At 40.1% G+C, this 13,688-nt stretch overlaps 1 protein-coding gene and 1 long non-coding RNA gene across 3 annotated transcripts in view; one reads left to right on the top strand and one right to left on the bottom strand.

The window, feature by feature from the left end:
* The window catches only part of LOC125253435, a 38,016-nt gene that overhangs the window by 14,444 nt on the left and 9,884 nt on the right, over positions 1-13,688 (bottom strand). For both annotated transcript variants that reach the window (XR_007181444.1, XR_007181443.1), the window contains exon 3: positions 3,202-3,412. This is a non-coding gene — a long non-coding RNA (uncharacterized LOC125253435). The remainder of the gene's footprint in view (positions 1-3,201; positions 3,413-13,688) is intronic.
* thbs4b (thrombospondin 4b) lies at positions 51-11,069 on the top strand. Its single transcript, XM_048167379.1, has 22 exons — positions 51-332; positions 2,010-2,207; positions 3,156-3,439; positions 3,553-3,655; positions 4,013-4,095; positions 4,207-4,258; positions 4,495-4,646; positions 5,059-5,196; positions 6,151-6,228; positions 6,346-6,498; positions 6,586-6,690; positions 6,793-6,900; positions 7,060-7,219; positions 7,350-7,468; positions 7,562-7,614; positions 7,748-7,941; positions 8,556-8,734; positions 8,815-8,863; positions 8,950-9,146; positions 9,230-9,402; positions 10,158-10,297; positions 10,582-11,069. The coding sequence occupies exons 1-22, from the start codon at positions 257-259 to the stop codon at positions 10,638-10,640; spliced, it is 2,853 nt and encodes a 950-aa protein (XP_048023336.1). The 5' UTR covers positions 51-256; the 3' UTR covers positions 10,641-11,069.

A 13,688-nucleotide genomic window follows, 5' to 3' on the forward strand; every position in this document is an offset into this window, starting at 1 on the left:
ACTCCGCCCACCACAGCTGCTGTGGGTTGATAGACAGCCTGCTTCCTCACCAACACACACACACACACACATCATTAAAACTCGAATGCACACAGACCTTGCTCTTTTCTTCTGTCCCTCACTGCTGTGTCCTACTCAATCACACACAGACTTTCTCTATAAAACACAAAAGACACGAAGGAATCAAAGATCAGCTCCCATAAGACTTCTCTCTCTCACACTCCTTCTGTGGGGTGGCAGAAGGTTGTGGTAAAGGATGGCCGGCACAATGCATCTCCTCACTGCTATTTCTCTGATGTTGACTCTCAGCACAGCAAGCGCAGAATCAACCGGTGAGTACACATAAAGTTTCCTTAATAGGTTAAAATGTTTCTTTAATTCATGAAAGGGTTAAGTTAAGTTAAGTTGCCTGGTTTAACTAATTTAATTTCATTCAAAATAACATTTTACTGTAGTTCTATTTACACTCTTGTTCTTTTTTTCACGCTTCTTTGTCTGTCTTGTAAAATCTCATGCTGACTCTAAAAGTGTCAGATTTCTTTCTTAATGGCTGGTTTCTTGATTTTTAATTTTCTATTCCTATTTACTTTGATCCTCCTTCAGTGTGGATGTGTTTATCACAAAGCATCAGGCTCTAATTTTGTTTTTTGGTCAGTGCCTGTGTATATGAGAGAGTTGAAGTAAGTGTGTGTGTGTATGTGTGTGTGAACGGTAGTTCATTCTGGGCTATAGAAGTCATAATGTCTTTTGCAGCAAGGATGAGATTGCATTATTTTATTGAATCTGAAAGGCGGACACATAATACTTAAAGAAAACACACACACACATACACAAACACTGAGTACTTCCACCTACAGAGGATATAAACATTACCCTCTTTAATGTCAATGTAATATTTACTTTAAGACATATGACTTGGAGAATGTTTGAACATTAAAATGACAAATAATACATAAAGCCAAATCACACATGTTGGCAATCACGGTCGGCATGTAAATCTTTCAGCACACCATGTGTGAACAGAAATGATGCTTTTGAGCAACAAGCAGCTCTTTGAAATGGGCAAACTATATTCTTCACAAGAAAGTGAAGATAAACAAGAAGCAAAACAATTGTCTTGGTTTTCATGGGAATATCCTTAGTTGTATTGCGTCAATTGATGTGATGATTGCTAAGGCATGAAAATGAGAGTCAGACCCTCTTTTTCGGTTAAAATATTGGAAAAGACGTCATTCTTGAGTCATTAACATTTTTTCATACATTACGTTTGCCTGTTTAGCCAATGGCACGCTTCCATCGCCATAACAACCAACATCTGTATTTGACATCCGGCAGTGACACCACAACGGCTGTTCGTTCACCTGGTTTCCATGAAGTTTTCCTCTGAAAATGTTCAATGGATAAGATCCAATTCGATCCCTGTCAATCTCAATTATACAAACTAAGACCAGTTGCTTCAGTTACAGGAGTTTCTGTTTAAAAACTCAAGATATTAATCTGAAATTCAAGCCTTTTCTGCTTATTCTGGAACTCAACAGAACACATTTCTATCAAGTGAAATTTCTATATCTTTGTCAAATGTTTCTCACCAAATTGTACGTCACTCAGCAAGCATGTTAGATATGGTCTGGGTTTTAGCATTTAGACACAGACCATTATCCCATTCACAATGCCAAAACATTCAAACTTTGAATGCATTTGAATGCCATCTGCCATTATACTTGTTAGAGTTGAGCTGTTATGTATAAAAAAAAAATAAAAAAAACCTCAACCTCAACTAATTCTTGCCATTTACAAAATTCAAAGAACTACTAATGCTTAATCATTCATTCAACTGGCTAAATAAACAGCAACGGTATTTACAGTCTAACAGAAATGACATCAACCTAAAAAGACCTGGGCATCACTCCCAGCATACATTAGCCTGAGGAACAACTACATGTTTGTGAACAGTATACTTTGTGTTTCAGTAACACTTATGTAACATTTCAATAACATTCTCCCCGCAGTGTATAACCTCTTAACGTCACCGGACTGTCTACCGGATTTACTGCACGGAGGTTTGGCAGAGCAAGGAGTAACTGAACTCTTTATTCTCACAACCTTCCGTCTCCAGCCTAGAACCGGAAACACCATATTCAGCCTGTACAATCCACGAGACAACAGCAAGTACTTTGAGTTCTCTGTGCTCGGAAAACTCAACAAAGGTACGTGATGTTTGACAACACCATACCTTTGACTTTCTGCAAGCTTGGGCTTCATTAGTTTTTGTCATTTACTATGAAAATTTGCATGGTAACAAAAGTTTTAAGCTCTAAAACAAGCAGAATTGACAAAAATGCGCTGTTAACCCTCTGGTGCTCTTCGCGTGTCGGTCAAAAATGACCAAATGAAATTAATTATTTCAATGAAATTAATGTACAATATTTTAGTTGATAATGTTTTTAATTTAATATTTTGGATTTTTAGGGGATTTTTATTTATTTTTGGTACTAAATTATATTTACACTTTATTCACTTTTTGAGCATAGATGTGAAAATGAAATTTTAGAGCACACTTAATTTTGATCTCTTTTCAAAGATGACACTTGGCAATTATTGCAGAAGTGAAAAAAGTTTTAAAAAGTTAACTTAAAAAAGTTACAGAATTTTACGTTTATTGTTATGAAAAATGCACAAAAATACTATTTTCAATTTTTATATGAAGTATATATTTTCAAAAGCACATTTTACTCTAAAACTGCAAGAAAATCAAAGAGAAATATAAGTTGTCATAAGTTGTGTTCCAAATTTGAGCTTGATATCTCAAAAAATGAGCTTTCGGTAAGATTTAGTTCGGTCGCAGTACCAAAAGTTTTCACTAGATGAAATTTGTCTCCCATTCATTTCCAATGCGCTCATTTTCAAATGTGACTATTTTTTTCAGGACCATTTGACCTTTTCAAATCATGTTCATGATTTTTTTTGTGTGTGTTTACATAGCAAGTGCCCAAACCTTTACCAAGTTTCGTACCATTCCGATGAAGTAAAAAAATCTAAAAAAAACTAAACGTAAAATGTTTTGGGCAAAAATGACCAAAGAGCACTAGAGGGTTAAATGTATAAGCACAAAAGACTTAAAAATATAAAAAACATAACTTTTTCTCTATCCGTAGCTACTTTACGATACATGCGCAGAGATGGTAGGATGAGTACTGTTACCTTTAACAACCTGAAACTGGCTGATGGTGAGAAGCATCGGCTGCTGTTCCATCTGAAGGGACTGGAGGTGGGCCAACCAGGGGGATTCCCGCACGGCCAGGGGGTGTTACCGGTGCCTGGGGTAGAGCTACACCTGGACTGCAGGCTGGTGGAGACGCTGAGAGATTTACCAGCTGTGTTTAATGGCCTAAACAATCACCAAGGAGTGGAGCTAAAAACCATGCAGGGGAAAGCACAAGTATACAACATATTAAAACTCACATGCTGAGAGATATATTTGGAGGTTTTTGTCGCATGCGTTAATACACTAACATAAACTCCCCATTGTTCTCTTTCTGTTCTGATTGGCAGGAAGAGTTGGAAGAGCTCAAACTGGCATACGGTGATTCAATGGAAAATGTTGCATCGCTGCAGGACTGCCACACTCATCAGAGCGACTCTGTACAGAATTTAGGTAACGACTCGATTTTTACATTTCTGAAGAAAACATGAGTGGTGCTTCCATGTGCAAAAATCTGCCACTACAATGCTAGGGTGTTATTGGTGGTTGCCAGGGTGTTGCTAAGAAGTTGCTAGGGTTTTCTGGTTGGTTGCTATGGCTAGATGTGTTTTTTTTTTATTACAAATAAAGCCCTTTCCAATGGCATCAGGAAGCTTTTTCCATCCAAGACGTCTATCATATCGGCCAGCACAAAATCATCATAATTACAGAGTGCACCTTTGGGGAAAAGGTTCCAAAAGGGATAAAGAAAGAAAGAGCGTATAAGAGCGTTTGCAAAAATTTTAAAAAGTTTTTTTGTTGTTCATAAAGGGCTTAACACGAAACAGCTTACGAATCAGATGCTGGAGCTAACAAAGGTCATCAATGAGCTGAAAGATGTTCTTATTCAGCAGGTACAACCTTTCTGCCCATTATCCTTTTTACCCCTTTGTTTAATGTTCTTAATTTCCACCATCTCTTATTTACAACCCAGATTATTTGTGTGTTTGCATGCATGTTTACAGGTGAAGGAAACATCTTTCCTCAGAAACACCATCTCTGAGTGCCAGGCCTGTGGTAAGATATTACAATGAGCATGATATGCGTGAGGTTGTTGATGCAGATATTCAGATAAGAGATCTGATTTGTGTGTCCACAAATATTCATGGCAACAAATACTCCAGTCATGACTTCAAAGTCACAAAAGCTGAAGCAGATTTAAAGCAGGAGTGCAGTCACTGGGAGTGTTAAGTTACAGGCATCTGAATACTTCAAACCACACCATTTATACTAAATATAACGATTAATTCTAGGTCTGGGCGGAACAGAAGTGGTGAAACCAAAATGCACTCCTGGAGTGTGTTTCCGTAATGATATGTGCATAGAAACAGACGAAGGGGTGGAATGCGGTCCATGCCCTGATGGATACACTGGAGATGGATACAGCTGTGACGACGTTGACGAGGTACGTGCCTATTCAATAAAGGGGTCATATCATGACAAATGACTTTTTTCTTGATCTTCTGAAATAGCCTGAGGAAAGTCAATTGACCAAAACACTGCTAATAATATTTAGTAGTGATGCAAGTTTGAGTAGTGTGTAGGATTTGTGGGAAGTTGATCTTCTGAAATAAAGTTTTTGATGTACTAAAAACATACTGAACTCGAGAGTCTAAAAAAGAAATTAATGAGTACATGGCAGCTCACAAATTACATTTATGGCTTTTTTCACCTTGATTTTAATAGGACAGTACAGAGTTAAGACAGGAAACAATGGGAGAGGAAAGGACCATACTAGAATTCAAACGCCCAAGTCGCCTCATATGTTGGAGCACTTGTCTGAATGACATTTCCATGCATTTTTGTGTCATTCACAGTGCCAATTTAACCCCTGCTTCCCTGGTGTGAGGTGTGTGAACATGGCTCCAGGCTTCCGCTGTGAGGCATGTCCTCTTGGATTCACTGGCAAACCAGTGGAGGGTGTCGGTGTGGCCTATGCACAAACGCACAAGCAAGTATGTCACTGATGTCTTGGTTTAACCCTTCACATGAATTATGTCAGCGTTCCCTAATGCATTAAAGGGTTAGTTCACCCAAAAATGAAAATTCTGTCATTATTATCTCACTCTCATGTCGTTCCAAACCCGTAAGTCCTTCGTTCATCTTCGGAATACAAATTAAGATATTTTTGATGAAATCCGAGAGCTCTCTGACCGCTCCATACAAAGCAATTTAATTACCACTTTCAAGGCCCAGAAAGGTAGTAAAGACATCGTTAAAATAGTCCATGTGACTACAGTGGTTCAACCTTAATGTTATGAAGTGATGAGAATATGTTTTGTGCGCAAAAATACAAACAAAAATAATGACTTTATTCAACAATTTCTTCTCTTCTCTGTCATTATCCTATGCTGTTGACGTTGCAGACACAGTGAAGTGCTTCCGTGTTCTACGTCAGAACGCCGGCTCAGTATTAGCCGACGCTGTTCATGTGAGCACCACCAGGAGCTGGTCAATAATGAGCCAGTGTTCTTAAGGTTGAAATTAAGGTTGAACCACTGAAGTTGGTGTCTTTACTACCTTTTTGGGCCTTGAAAGTGGTAATTAAATTTCTATTTATGTCAGAGAGATCTAGGATTTCATCAAAAATATCTTAATTTGTGTTCCGAAGATGAACAAAGGACTTACGGGTTTGGAACGACATGAGAGTGAGTAATTAATGACAGAATTTAAATTTTTGGGTTAACTAACCCTTTAAATTTCTATGTAAAATGGAGTGTCAAGATATAGCATTCCACCAGTGCCACTGTGTGCACATCATATGTTGTAACGCAAAGTTCAGACAATTCAAAAAAAGGGCACTGATATTTTGATGCACAACCACTGATTAATGGCGTGACGAGCAAAAAGGGTGCTAAGAGTATGATTATGTATAAGTGTACATTTCCCAATTCCTACATTTTCTTTAGGTGTGTGATGATATCGATGAGTGTAAAGGACCAGATAATGGAGGATGCACCCCCAACTCCATCTGTGTGAACTCTGTGGTGAGAACCGACATGTTCATAATGCATAGCTATTATGCAAAGTAGCATTAAATGTCACACAGACATGCAAAGCAAAAGAACAGTGCCTTAAAGTGTTATATGTAATGGTGTGTGTAGGGATCATATCAATGTGGCCGATGTAAGACCGGATTTACAGGTGACCAGATCAGAGGTTGTAAGCCAGAGAAAAGCTGTGGAAACCGGCTACAGAACCCTTGCGACCCCAATGCACAGTGTATAGAGGAGAGAGATGGCACCATCACATGCCAGGTAAACTTCTGAAACACACATTCACACATATGAAGCGAAAAGGGCATTATGCTCAAGGGCAAATGCTAAGAGTATATGTGTTTTTAGTGTGGCATTGGATGGGCTGGAAATGGTTATCTCTGTGGTAAAGACACTGACATTGATGGGTACCCTGATGAGAAGCTGCGCTGCCGAGACCCAGCATGCAGAAAGGTAACTATGGCAACAATGCAATCGATATTGACTTGCTAATAGCTCTGGTGATATCGCTTGCCTGTCTCTGGGAGAGATGATTCATATTGTCCTCAATGCCAGGATAACTGTGTTACCGTTCCAAACTCGGGACAAGAGGATGCAGATGGCGATGGGAAAGGCGATGCATGTGACCCAGATGCAGATGGAGATGGAATATTGAATGAGCAGGTAAACACACAAACATACACACACACATTTATGCCGTGGTTGTTTATATGTTAATGCAGTGCAGAATCTCACACTAATTCCTTTAAAAATCTCTTACCTCTTGCATATCTATCTCTGGTTATTTAGTAAACTTTGTTCTTGTGTATGTATGAATTTTAGGATAACTGCTGGTTGACGCCAAATATAAATCAGCTGAACAGTGATAAGGACAGTCATGGCGATGCATGTGACAACTGTGTCCGAGTGGATAACCCAGACCAGAGAGACACAGATTCTGATGGCCTCGGAGATGCATGCGATGACGACATGGATGGAGATGGTAAGAGATGACATACACACACAAAGTGAAGTACGTCTAAAAGTCTTGATGATTGGGTTCCAACAAAAGATGTTTTTGTCTTTTTGGTACTGAGTCATTCCCATTTTTGGTGTCTGCTTTTGATTGTCAGGGGTGAAAAACTTCCTGGATAACTGTCAGCGAGTGAAAAATCGTGATCAGCTGGATCGTGATGGGGACGGTGTGGGAGATGCATGCGATAGCTGTCCTGACATCCCAAATCCAAATCAGGTACATTATTCACAGACAGCCAAATATTCATTGTATATTGTTTTTTTGTTTTTTTTTAACTATAATATTTACATTCAATCCTCTTCTCCCCAGTCTGACATTGACAATGATCTTGTTGGAGACTCTTGCGACACAAATCAAGATAGGTATGAAAAGGTCCATCACTCATGCAACAGAGACACGGTTTCCTTTGCATATCAGTTTCTTCATTGTTAAAACTGAATGGTCTGTAGAAATTTCTATGAGCATTTCTGTAATAACATTTTTTGTATCCTTCAGTGATGGTGATGGTCACCAAGATAGCAAGGACAACTGCCCGCTGGTAATTAATAGCTCCCAACTAGACACAGATAAAGACGGACTGGGAGATGAATGTGATGATGATGATGATAATGACGGTATTCCCGACACACTGCCTCCTGGACCAGATAACTGTCGGTTGGTGCCCAACCCTGAGCAGATAGATGACAACAGTGAGTACAACACTAATCCTTACATAGAAATAGAATGCACTGCACATTATTTCCATTAGAATGTCCATAGAACAAAACTAGAAAATTGACATTGGCTGTCAAGCTTTATATAAGTATGTAACGATGTTCGTAAATGTGGGAAGAAGGAGGCGGGAACCGGCGAACATTGAACAAAACTTTAATCTCAAAATAAACAAACAAAACGAAAGTAATGCCGGCAGACCCTCGCGGACGTCTGCCGGCTACACAAACATAATAAAACATAACGTAAAGTCCAGGCCTGGTCCTCTCTCGTCCTTCACTGTAGTCGCTCCTCCTTTTATGCTCCCGGAGCTCCTCCGTGAGGGACTCAAGGCCGGTGCGCCTCCCAGGTGAAGCTCATTAACACTCGCGCCACCGGCCTCGCGCCGTTCCCTCACGGCTCTCGCCCGCCCTGGTCGCCACAAAGTAGTTGACTATATTCTGCACTATATTCCAAGTCTTCTAAAGCCGTTTGATGCCTTTATGTAAGAAACAGACAGAACATTATCCCATTATTCACAGAAAGTCTTGTATTTGAACATACAGAAATCATATTACAATCATCCCTCACTCACTTGTTCATTTCTACACAGATGATGGGGTAGGCGACATATGTGAATCAGACTTTGACCAGGACAAGGTAATCGACAGGATTGATAACTGTCCAGAGAATGCAGAGATCACGCTGACAGACTTCAGAGCCTATCAGACAGTTGTACTGGACCCAGAGGGTGATGCTCAGATTGACCCCAACTGGGTGGTTCTTAACCAGGTACAGAAAAAGATACATAGAATTTTCAGGAAACTATTTGAGATATACAATTCTGACATATTCTTTGCCTTGCTGCAAAGGGAATGGAGATTGTCCAGACTATGAACAGTGATCCAGGCCTCGCTGTTGGTGAGTGGATGCATGTTTTTCCATCACGAATAATGACATATTAAGTTATTTTTATGATTGATGCCATTCCCCTCTCCAATGACCAGGTTACACTGCATTCAGTGGTGTTGATTTCGAGGGAACGTTCCACGTGAATACGGTGACCGATGATGACTATGCCGGCTTCATCTTTGGATACCAGGACTCTTCCAGTTTCTATGTTGTGATGTGGAAGCAAACGGAGCAGACGTACTGGCAGGCCACGCCCTTCAGAGCAGTAGCTGAACCTGGCATTCAGCTGAAGGTTGATTAGCTGAATTTCAAGATATATGATCTCTAAATCTGTGAGAAAGTCTTTCAGAACATATATTCATCTCTCATTCTCAGGCAGTGAAGTCCAAGTCTGGTCCAGGTGAGCATTTGAGGAACTCTCTCTGGCATACAGGGGACACTAATGATCAGGTGCGTCTCCTGTGGAAGGATCCAAGGAACGTTGGCTGGAAAGATAAGGTATCATACCGCTGGTACCTGCAGCACCGCCCACAAGTCGGATACATCAGGTAAGCCAATAAAAATTGAGGTGACTCAAAGTTTGAAGCCAAGCTAATGTAACCCCTCAAGGCCTACTCCCCCTGCTCTGTGCAGGCCTCCCCATGGGAGGCAGGCGCGCTAACAAGGAGGCTAAAGACTGCAACCTTTAGTGTCAGTTGCTAGTGCACCTCTTGAGGCAAGGGAAGTGAGGTTTATCTGCAAGGCTCTTACTAGCTGGCCTCCGTTACACTCACTCCCCTTAACCTCATTCCCATCCGGGTCATGGCACTAATGTTACCCCTCAGGTCCTACTCGCCCCGCACTGTGTAGACCTCGAACCCGGGTCTCTGGCGTGGAAGGCAGGTACACTAACAAGTTGGCTAAAAACTGCAGCCTTTAGCGTCAGTCACTAGTGCACCTTTTGGGGCAAGGGAAGTGAGGTTTATCTGCACAGCTCTTACTAGCTGGCCTCCGTTACACTCACTCCCCTAAACCTCATTCCCATCCGGGTTACGGCACCAATGTAACCATTCAGGTCCTACTCGCCCTGTGCGGGCCTCGAACCCGGGTGTCTGGCGTGGGAGGCAGGCGCGCTAACAAGTTGGCTAAAGACTGCAGCCTTTAGCGTCAGTCACTAGTGCACCTTTTGGGGCAAGGGAAGTGAGGTTTATCTGCACAGCTCTTACTAGCTGGCTTCAGTTACATTAGCAAAGTTAATACTTATGAGAAAGAAAAATGTTAAAAGTCAAGATGATTCAGTTCAGACTTTTTTGTGTGTTTTTAGGGTTCGTTTCTATGAGGGTACAGAGCTAGTGGCAGATTCTGGGGTGACAATTGATACCACAATGAGAGGAGGAAGACTGGGAGTGTTCTGCTTCTCTCAAGAGAACATCATCTGGTCAAACTTGAAGTATCGCTGCAATGGTGAGAACAAAAACATATGTTATACACTGAAACAGTAATGCAACAGCTGGAACAAGCATAAACATATACACAACCATTCAAATAAAGGAATCAAAAAATATATACTTTTATTCAGCAATCATGCATTAAAAGTGACAGTAACAACATTTATAATATTGCCATATATAATTATAACATTACGATTTATGTTACCTAAACTTTTGAATGGTAGCGTACATACATCAAAACTAATTGCAGAACCTATACATTTATCATATTGTATTTTATCATAATCTCTTTTCCAGACACCATTCCAGAGGACTTCCAGGAGTTCAGTACACAACATGGCATGGACCCCCTGTAAATAATCCTCTTAATTCTATGTTTATACCAACACACCATTACACACAATCCTATGTGTGTCTCTGAAAGTGTGAAACACATTTGTACACAATGTGTGTGTATAGAATTGGGATACGTGTATACACAATGTGTATGCCATTTTTAAAAAAAATCAACTAATTTTTCACTCTGTTTATTAGGTCAAAACACTTTAGCAAATTAGCTAGATCATATAACATTTAGATGAGATGGACTTTATTTCCTGTTATCAGTCAGTTACAAGTTATAGTTATCAGCTACCTGCCTAGAATGCAGGTAGATTTGCATCACATTCATTGTAAAAAGAACATTTACAAGAAAGGATGACACATATTACGATAAGAGGTAAGAAAATCTAAACCTGGAGTCTCACATTCATGTTTGGCACCAATAAAAGAATCTATTCAAAACATGTGACAACATTTTATGTCAATCTGTCCTGTGCATGACTGTACTTCCATCTGACTAAGATTTGTATGTTATGTGGACCAGAGACAATAGCACTGTTCTAAAATTATCTAGTGAGCTGCCTACCTAGCCAGCTGTATTCTAAGGGAACATCCTAAAGGAAAAATTATAAATGATTTGGAATTGGGATACTTGACTTCGGCTAAAAGGTATCTTAATTATGCTGCCTATCTTTTGGAACATCAGGAACATGTCTATGATGCCTTAAAATGCTGTTTTGGCAGGCAGCTCACTAGGGTTTGGAACAGAGCTTATGTTCGATGAGCATATAAGTTAGTTTGTTCACATAAGAGGCTGTTTGCTCTGCAGCTTTAGTGCCAGAGTAAGTTAACAGCAAGAGTAAAGAGTCTCTCCTGCTGTTTTTGCTCTTAGCTCATGCTAACCTCAGCAGTTCTTTCCTCCGTTCGCATTCCTCCTAATGTGGAAGCTGTTTTATTAGAGTTTGAAGGAGGAAAAAAAGCTTTTAAATGCTCCAACACGACTGACCAGAACATTTGCACAACATGGTCAGCAGATGGCAGTATGGCCCTAACACTCACTGACTACTGCTGCTAGGCTATTATTAGAACAGTCAGTTCTCTTTAATGTGTTCTCCCTTCTCCACCTTGCCTTATGTCTGTTTCCCATCTAATATTTTTCAGACAATCAGTTTGTCAACCAATCTTGGTTGAATTCATTAAAGCAGTTGATTATGAAAATACTTACACAACCAAATGATTCTGACTTGAGAGATGGATCTGAAGTGAGAGGTGCTGTCAAATGCCACTTTACTCATTATGAATCACCCCGTAACCTTTACAGAGAAAGACTGAGGGAGAAAAAGTGAGCACAGAAGGAGCTGGTGTAGGAAGAGCAGTACCTGTGAATATCACTCCCCCGCAACACATAGCTTATCCTACAATATGGATAAATGGGGAAAAGGTTAGACTGTGTAGGATGGTAAATATTTTCTAAAATCATATATGTGGTTTCTTTTACTATTCCACTAGTAAATGATACTGTAGTAGTATTATGGTATGGTGATGGTATTATAATAAGCCATATTCATATACCATTGTATTTACCTGTCACTTTAAGGTATGAATAACATGGTTTTTACCATGGTAGTGTCAAAAAACACTGTACCATGTCTAAAAAAAAAAAAAAAAAAAAAGGGATTTTGTATTTTTAATAGTTTACAAGTGTTCATACTTAGGGTTAGTGTTTTTTTAAACAAGTTACTCATTTATAAACATGAATGATACCTTTACTTTTGTGTCTTATTGAGGAGAGGTGTGCTATTACTGTTCCAAGTAATCAGATGAATGATCTTCAACTAGAGGACGATAAAAGGGTAGAAATCACAGCTAGACAAGACCATAAATGGATACCTCTGGGATAGGTTATTTTGATTTGTGACGGCAACCACCTAGCAACACGCTAAAAACAAGCACATTTTCTTCAGAAAATGTAAAAATCTAGTAATGTTTTTATTCTAAGGGTCGTTAAAGAACGCTTAATAAGTTAAAATCGACGAAACAACAATTAACTCACGGGCTCGGACCTTGTTTGATTGATGGGTTTTAATTTAGTTAGGAACTAATGAGCCATTTAGTCGACGATAATAACGGTCGTCCGTCCAGTGCGCGCGAATAACAGACTTCGCCACAATGAGGGCGCGAAAATTACACAGCACAGTTGGGCATCCGCTGGTCACGAGCCGAGTTATTATTAAAAGCACGAGATCACGACTTCTTACGATCCCCTGCAGAGCTTTGTACCGCAGAAGCTCAATGTTCCCTGATTGTCCTCGACACTGCGCTATCACAATGTTCCCACAGTTTCCTCACAAACATTTTCACGGCGAAACACTCACAAACCTGATTTCATATTCATCTCTCGAGTCGAGAGTCAACGGAAATGTCCGGCCGGTCTATGATGACAGATTTCGAGGTGTCATTCACACTACTCAGCTCGGTTTTCCTGCGCTCCCTCTCTCTTTTTTTTCCAAAATGGACGAAATCTGGCTCAGAGATTCTCTGACGTTTCTGACAGGGACATCTACACCAAATTTGTCCAATTTTCCGGTACCAGCGGGAATCCTGAAGCATCTTTCGTCTGTGATTGGCTGAACGCGTAACGTCTGAGGAAATATGGCCATTTATGTACAGAGGAATGCGCGCCAATTCACCTGCACGTACGTTGCGTAATGCGACATTCCCCAAGGCTCCGCTTTAATTCATGGCCGGTTAACGCCGAAGACAGTTTGTGAATGTGCAAATACTTTTATTATTCATGCGCAGATGGGAACATTGAACTGTCACCGTGACGAGCACAAAGAACTATTGGTCCACAAGCCACCAGCGTTGACAATCACACGTTAATTGCCTGTAATTGCGTGTGTGGGTGAAGCGGTTCTGGCTGTATTTTTCCATCTGTTTTAATTGCACTTTGACACAAAGGGACATTGAAGTGTGTGTCTGAGAGAGTTTAAATGCAAATTATAATAAGCCTATATTGCGAGCTCAAAGCTTCAAACATGATTTGACATTTTATAATCAAACTGACATTCAAGCATAGATCT

The sequence above is a fragment of the Megalobrama amblycephala genome, linkage group LG18, assembly GCF_018812025.1.
Source record: "Megalobrama amblycephala isolate DHTTF-2021 linkage group LG18, ASM1881202v1, whole genome shotgun sequence".
Taxonomy (NCBI): Eukaryota; Metazoa; Chordata; class Actinopteri; order Cypriniformes; family Xenocyprididae; genus Megalobrama; species Megalobrama amblycephala.